At 40.3% G+C, this 8,012-nt stretch overlaps 1 protein-coding gene across 1 annotated transcript; it reads left to right on the forward strand.

Moving 5' to 3' along the window:
* The first annotated feature begins 244 nt into the window (after window positions 1-244).
* On the forward strand, window positions 245-7,715 carry nkx1.2lb (NK1 transcription factor related 2-like,b). The gene is made up of 3 exons (XM_069171334.1): window positions 245-559; window positions 2,497-2,713; window positions 6,716-7,715. Exons 1-3 carry the CDS (start codon window positions 245-247, stop codon window positions 7,444-7,446), a joined length of 1,263 nt encoding a protein of 420 aa, XP_069027435.1. The 3' UTR covers window positions 7,447-7,715.
* The last annotated feature ends 297 nt before the right edge of the window (window positions 7,716-8,012 follow it).

Genomic DNA, 8,012 nt, shown 5'->3' on the forward strand with positions numbered 1-8,012 from the left:
AACCGTGACCGGAGCGAGAAACCAGTTAAAGCCCCTCATCTGTCCAGACTCTGCTCATGGAAAACTTCAACGGGCTGAAAACTCCTCAGACTGGATGTTGACGGGACACACGAGCCGGCCTGTGGTCTGAAGTTATTTTGACATGAACATCATATAGCCTTTTTACAAACCTTTGGTCTGATTCTTTTTTTTAATTTTTAAATTTTTATTTTTTTCTAATATATGGGAAAGGGAGAGTAAAGCGATGAACCGGGACAGAGCGGTACCGGGGCCCGGAACGGACGGGGTCCAGACCGTGATAAGCCGGGATAGAGCCGTGGCAGGGCCCGTGGCGGACGTGGCCCAGCCCGTGATGAGTCGGGACAGAGCGGTACCCGCGCCCGGGGGCGGGGACGGGGTCCAGACCCTGGTGTGCCCGGACAGCGGAGACATGCTGGACGGCTCTACCGGGGAGAAGCGGCTCTACTCCAGCGCAGTAGCCGGCGGAAGAGATACTCAGGCCGTGGAGAACCATTCGGAACCTCCACCGACGAATCCGGTGTTAGCTCCGCCACAGCAGGTAGGCTAGATGCCCGGGACCAAACTTTACGGAGTTTCTCTGCAGGCATGAAGTTGGAAGCGATAGATAATAACACGACAATTTGAAGAAGCACGAAGTGTAAGATAAATAATAATAGATCCGTAATAGATCCGTAAGCAGAACATAGCAAGAACAGAGACTTAATGATGTGCAAGAACAGAGAAACGTAAACCTGTAAAAGAGGTTATCATGAAAAGTGGGCTACTGGAAAAGTAAGGAGAGAGGAAGAGAATGAGCCGCCGAATACATGAGTGGAAAAAAATGAATGAAATGTAATGAAAGCAAAGGTGATTTGGATTTACTTTGTATTATTATTATTATTATTTGTATTATTATTATTAGCCTATTAGTTGTTGTTGTTGTTGTTGTTGTAGTTTCTGTTGTTGTTTGCGTCTCAGGCCTGTGTTGTCATGTTGTGGCTGTCCGCTTTGAGTATGCAGGTGAGGCCTTTATTAAGAGGTTACAGCAGTAAAATTAAAAGTCGGGTTGCTCCTATAACAGCAGCTATTAATATACAGATCAAATGCGTTTGATGGTAAAGGAAATGTTCAGCCGGAAGTAGACTTCTTTCTTCAAACTGTTATTTTATTGCGCTGGACTCAATAAAGCCAAGTGAAAACTTGCTAATTTAACTATTTCAGAATGATGTCATTTAATCAGAATTGCGGTGTGCAACAATAATCTTACTATTTCCCCTAAATTGATTTTTTTGTTTTTGTTTTTGCTGAACGAAAATTTCAAAAAGCATTAATTTTAGAATCATTTAAGAAATATAAATATTAGTTATGGTGAACTCCCTTATATTTATATCAGATCAACATTAGGCTACCTTACATTTGCGCAGATTACAAACCAGGTTTGTTATGAACTCTCCGTATATTAAATAAAGGATTCTTCCAGTTAAGGTCTGATCATGGTATTGTGCGATTATTCTTATCATTAGATGTTAATAGGCCCTGGGGTCCCTCTCCCCATGCTCCCCCGAATTATTTAAAGAGAGAATTATAATATTATTAATGTGGGATTATTCATGTCGACATACTCCATACTGGCCTCATTAATGAATGAATGATCCTAATCAGGATGTCGTGGGTTGGAGGAGGGGGGGGGGGGTGGTGAGAGAAGCCACTTTGAGCCACTGCGCCACCTTTTATCTTCTTAATACACTTGGTCGCCTTTTTGGCTCAACATAAATCAGGATATAAATTCAGTGTACATCTCTACTACATCATATAGTAAACATGATATCGGTTATAAACAGTGTTTTCAGTAAACACGTTTTATAATTAGTTCTAAGACATCCCGAGTACTTTCTTTACACTGCTTTTTCTTTCGACTCTAGACGTGTATACATAAAAAATGGGATTGTTTCGTTTGTCTTCTGATACCCAATTGACCGCCACATATCTGTTTAGGAAATCCAGGTGATTTGTGTTTATGTTGTGGGTGTTTTCTTTATGAATACAATTTACCGCCCGTTTTATTGGCTGTGATCTGTGCTGCAAACGTCCACACCGGTAGCCTACCTGCTGCCTTCAGGAGATCGTTTTCTTCAGCACTTTTTACACTGCTGACAGAATACTGTCATGACTGTGATGCAGTCTAATTGTTACAATTGTATCATTATTATTATTATGATTATTATTATTATTAGGCCTGTTATTATTATTATTATTATAATTATTATATTATCACTGGTAGTAGTATAATTATTATTGAAGTTATTTTATGAAAATAAAACAGGCTGATTTTGGTGAATAAGATAGGCTTAATATGATAATAAGAAATGGTCATGAAAAATTGCTGTTAAAAATGAGCCGAGGGAAAACGAAATGCAAGACGCTCGAAGGAAAATTGGACTATTACTATAATTATAAAACACGGTGAATGAATAATTCCGATGTGTTCTCCTCCAGGGCCCCACCGGGCACCGGACCACCTCTTTCTCCGTACTGGACATCCTGGACCCCAACAAGTTCACGAGCAACCGGCGGCACCAGCAGCAGCACGCGAGCCACCGCGGCGAGCGCGAGCTGAGCGCGTACGGAGCGGAGAACCGGAGAGGAGGAGCAGGGGAGCGCGAGCCCAGCCTGGAGCCCAAGGGCTGCTACGGTGCTGACGAGTACCAGAGCAGTAAGTCTGAGTTTACGCGCAATAAACCTTTGAACTAAGACCCTTAACTCTTAACTCTTCCGGTTTGTCTTATTTGCTTGTGTTTTAAGTGAGTTTTATTCCCCGCATTTACTGATTCAGTTGCCCCTTTTTTTTCTCAGCCGAAGTATCGTTAAAAATCACCTGAATTTACCAACTCTCAGGTTGTATTACGTTTTTTAAAATCATTTCGTTGTCGTCTATTTTCTGTTATTTATTTTTTTTATTTATGTTCATTTTATTCTTCTTCAGCATTAGGCTACTTAACTTTTAAAAACTTATTTTTTTTTTTTTTTTAGCCCTAACTTACTTTTCTATATCTTGGTATATCCTCAGAATTATACATCCCGGCCTATTAATATGCATATGCATATCAATAGAGCGAAACACGATCTCATCACCGTGTTTTGATCTAAAATGATCTTAAACACTTTCACGCAACTGTTAATACCCTTCCCGTTTGGAGGGCTCTGTCTATTTTTCTGTGAATCGGAGGGATGTGAGAATACTGGTTTAAAGTACCGACATACCATTTTAGAACACTACTCTGTAACGCTGCGTCTCATTTCAGGGAGAATTTCCGACCAGTCTAAACCCTGCTGTCAACCAGAACCATGTGTTCATGGCCAATTAATAAATATGTAAATATAGAATAGGCCTGTAAAAGAAAAGTGTGTTTCTGACAGGAAGTCAAAAATGTTCGTTTTCGGAATTCGGCTTTTTCTGCCGAATAAAAAATAGCCTCCACTTTGCCCTTAATTGGAGTTAAAAGGGAAAAAAGGGGCAGGAGGTAACTGGCTGCGGGTTGTGTGTGTGAGTTTGTGTGTGATCGGTATTATTGATTTGCAAATATCTCTTTCAACCAGCCTGTACTGTGTGAGCCCATAGATCCCATTTAAAGTCATTAGCAACAATCAGCGCCATTTCCTCGATTTGAGATTATACATGCCTGTTTCTCGTCTTATTTTTCTGACTATTATATCCTCTTCTTTTGCATGTTTCAAATTTTTTTCTCTTCATATTTTTACTTTTCTTTTCTTTCAATCTTTGATTCAATTTCACTCTATTTTAATGAATTTTGGTGATTTCGTTACACAATTAATAATAGAAGTGTAAATCTTTAAAATATCACACAAACACATTCACTGATCAAATCTAAACGACAAAAACTGAATCCGTTTAGGTTGAATCTGTTTTATAATAATATAATAAAAGTGCACATTTAGGTACACATTTAGAGACATTTAAAAAAATTAAATTGATACACATTGCAGGAAATTATGTTAATAATTCGGCAAATAACTAATACCATTAAGCACATGTTGACATGTTTACTTTTAAATTTAGTTTTCAGTCAGACCACTACATTATGATAAAAAAATAATACAACATTTGTGATTTTATAAGTATTATAAAGATTATAATATTTGGAAGTTATATTGAAAAAAAATTCTGCTTTAAAAAGCTGCAGCCTACAGTTCATTACTTGCTCATAAAAAAATGGCCCAATGCATTGAAATTGTATTACAACAAAATGTTTTAATTGAAACCGAATATTAATGATTAGATGTGTGTGTGTTTTACTGAGTGTATTTTACTGAAGAACTGGCAGTAAATCAGAGTAAATGCAAAGTACAGATTAAATATTGAGGAGTCAAACAGTAATTAGTAAATTATTTACAAGCCGGACTATTTCAAAATCAGGCCTTTTACCTTTGTTACAAAAATTTTGTTTTTTCTTTGAAACCGGTAAAAAAAACTTGTGAACAACGTCAAAACTAATATTTATCCTGTAAATCAATGTGTTTTGAGGAAATAAATGTGGTGTAGTTAATGTTTACTTCCTGTGTTCCTACGCCCATAATATGTTTTTTTCTTTTACTCTCAAATCGTGTCGGCTGAACTAAACCCATTAAATTAAAAGCTTCATACATTTTTATTCTGATTATTTTGCTGCTGTCAAGCTAATTAGCTCTCCTGCCAAGTGATGTAACACTGCTCTGGGTTTTCAGGGGAAAGCATGCAGGTGGATTTTTTTTTTTTTTAACAAATTTAATGAGGAAATCTTTTTTACTTTATTACATTTTTTAAAATGTTCCCCACATCCCGAAGCCCCTCTGGGCCTTTAAAGCCCCAGTTTCAATTTGTTTGGAAAATTGTTCATATGTTTGGGATTAATCTGTTTTCTGAAATTGTAAAGCACTTTTATAAACTGAAATGACATAAGGAATCAATGTGCAAATGTACTCATGTCTTATTCTGGGGACCCTGTTCGAAAATAAAGTTTTAATGCCTAGATTTTTTTTGCATTTTAGTATTATTCAAATTCCGCTTTTGGTGTCATTTAGCATTGTTAAACAAACATTAAGGACAAAACAGTAAAAAAAAAACAAAAAAAAACAGGTTGTATGTAGCCTGAAACTCAAATCTGCATGTACAAACACAACAGTCTTCGTTCTCTTACATCAACAGCAACAACTCGACTTGTTTGCAGCGAGCCCATTGGTAACGCTGCATCAGCATGTTTGTTTCACAGTAAATATTACCGTGAACAGTGTAGTGGATTGTGAGGTACAAATAGTTAAAGTGATGTAAATAATCGCCCCCGTGTGCAGAGCAACCTGACATTTTATATTCCACCTCCAAACGATCCATTTCCCAACACGACTCAACTGAACAATCTCCAAATGTTTAAATGATACCTTAAAAAAAAGTTACTGTGTATTTTTTCCTCATTAGGTCCTCTGCAAGGGCAGTTGTAAAAATGTTGATGGTTTGCAGTTAAAAGATTTCATGAGACAGCTAAGAGGTAGCTTCAGTGAGAGTCTGACTGACGTGGATTGTTTGTGAAGCAGCTTTGCACGACATGAGACTGCAGACAAAAACAAAATGGACATAGTCTCTGGTTCAGAAAAGTGAAGCCAATGCGGGAGTTCCTTTAAGTGCAACGCCACTAAGGGCCGCTCAACGTCTCTCATCAAATACAAAATCAATATACTTCTTCCCCAATTCATTTCTACTGTCAGTCGTTAAATCCAGTCCTTCTGAAATTAATTCTATGATTAATTGTAAAACAGAGAGGTATGTTTGGGGGTGTGTCTGGTTTGATTGAGATGTCTTAAGATGCAGTCAGGTTGTGGTATAGGTGAGCATGCAAAGTGTCGTCAGTGCCCTCAGTCCTCCCCAAATCTTCCAAATCACTTTTGGCTTAACCCTCGTGTTGCCCTCGGGTCAAAATGACCCGCAGCTGTGTTCAACCAAGTTCTATTTTATTTTCATATTTTTTGGGATCATTGGTGACAAGGAGGCTGTGAGGGTTTCTTTAAAGAATGATGACCAATGATCCCAAAAAATATAGAAATATAGAAATAAAATAGAACTTGGTTGAACACAGCTGCGGGTCATTTTGACCCAAGGACAACACGAGGGTTAAACAAAAAACAAGATGGCGACGGCCAAAATACCAAACTCCAGGCTGTAAAACAGCAGCTCACGAACTAATTGGTGACGTCACAGTGGACTCCCAGTTGTTTACTCGACAAAGGGAGAAGTCAGGTGATATTATAGAGGTCAGGATGAATAGATGGGTCAACAAAATTTGTTTTTTTAACATGGGAAATTTCTCTTTGTTTCCTGTTTCAAACTGATATAGTTCTATAGACACATATGTGCCTGTTAATTACTGTCACCATGGTGATGAACATCCTCTAATGAAGAACGTATTTTTATCCAAACCAAATCTTTTCCACAATCTTTTGTGCCTAAACTTAAGCAAACTTTTACCATAGCGCTGTCACATCATAACAGTGTTAAGTCATTTATTTTTGAACAGTTTATCAGAGACATGTTTGCTGCAGCAGGTGCACTGCTGTGGGTGCGATCAGAGAACAGGGACGGACCGGTTTTAGGTTGGATGACTTAAGTTGGAACACAAAATGTTGCTTCATGGAGGTAAACTCTTGGTGTCGTTGTTTGTTTCTCCAGAGGAAGGTTTTGTATACCGAAGTCCGGATGAAGACGACTACCACAGATCTGGGACCCCGGACTCAGAGGCCCCGGATGGGCCCTACAGCAGCGAGGAAAGCAGCTCAGCTCTTCCCAGTAACGGAGACAGAGAGCTGGGCCAGCACAGCCACCAGGACCCCAGCAGAGACACCAAGAGCCCCGACGGAGACCCCGCGGGCCAGATCAGCAGCGGCCAGAGCAACGGGGGTCCGGGGGCCAAGCCCAAGAGGAAACGCTCTGGCTCTGACGCCAAGTCGGGGAAGCCCCGTAGAGCCCGGACTGCCTTCACCTACGAGCAGCTGGTAGCGCTGGAGAACAAGTTCAAGTCTACACGCTACCTGTCAGTGTGTGAGCGGCTCAACCTGGCGCTGTCCCTCTCCCTCACGGAGACCCAGGTCAAGATCTGGTTCCAGAACCGCCGGACCAAGTGGAAGAAACAGAACCCCGGAGCCGACACCTCCGCCCCCACTGGTGCCGGAGGCGCTGGAGGCGTGGGGGGGGGAGGAGGCCTGGGGGGCCTCAGCCCTCTCAGCCCGTCCCCTCCGGTCAACGGCCACTTGGCCATGCATGCTGGCTATGCCAGCCACCATCACCCTCCTGCAGGGAGCCTGGTCCAGTTACCTTTCCTCACTGCCAGCCACGTCCTGTCTCCCTTCATGCTGGGGACGCAGAGTTACGCTGCACCCGCCTTCTACAGCACACACCTGTAGATGCACACATCCGGCGGGGTTCGATCGACACGCACAAACCCTGACAGACACATCCTGAAAAAAGTACACTGTTGCACAGAGAGACTGAAGTGTGTTCAGCGTGTGAATGAACTGCCGTACAGCAGACAGACTGTCAGCATTCAGCCCTGATCTTCTTTTTACAACCAACATTTGAAGGCTTTAATTTCAACGGATTATTTTGATAGAATGTGAATATCTACCAGAAACTGTACATAAATCCGTGTTCTAGCTACTCATTCTGAATGCTGTGTAAACAAACATAATAGACAAATAGGGTTTTTTTTAGGTTTTTTTTTTAAAATAAAAGTCTGTACGAATATTGAATGTTTATTTATGACTTAAGGAATGGCTTGATCTATTGTCAGTACTGTGTAACTCCAGCTGTGATTGTTTTAATTTCTGTTATTTATTGAATTTGTTGACAGTTTCCCTAAAATTCTTGGATGTACTGATTCCTCAGCTCAACATGGTATCGTCCTTTGATATTAAAAGAATTACAATTAAACACAGAAAAGTAGCCCGGTGACCTTTTTGAATGAAAGCGA

Source organism: Embiotoca jacksoni, unplaced genomic scaffold, assembly GCF_022577435.1.
Source record: "Embiotoca jacksoni isolate LCO1_2020_lvr unplaced genomic scaffold, fEmbJac1.0.p SCAF_5, whole genome shotgun sequence".
Taxonomy (NCBI): domain Eukaryota; kingdom Metazoa; phylum Chordata; class Actinopteri; family Embiotocidae; genus Embiotoca; species Embiotoca jacksoni.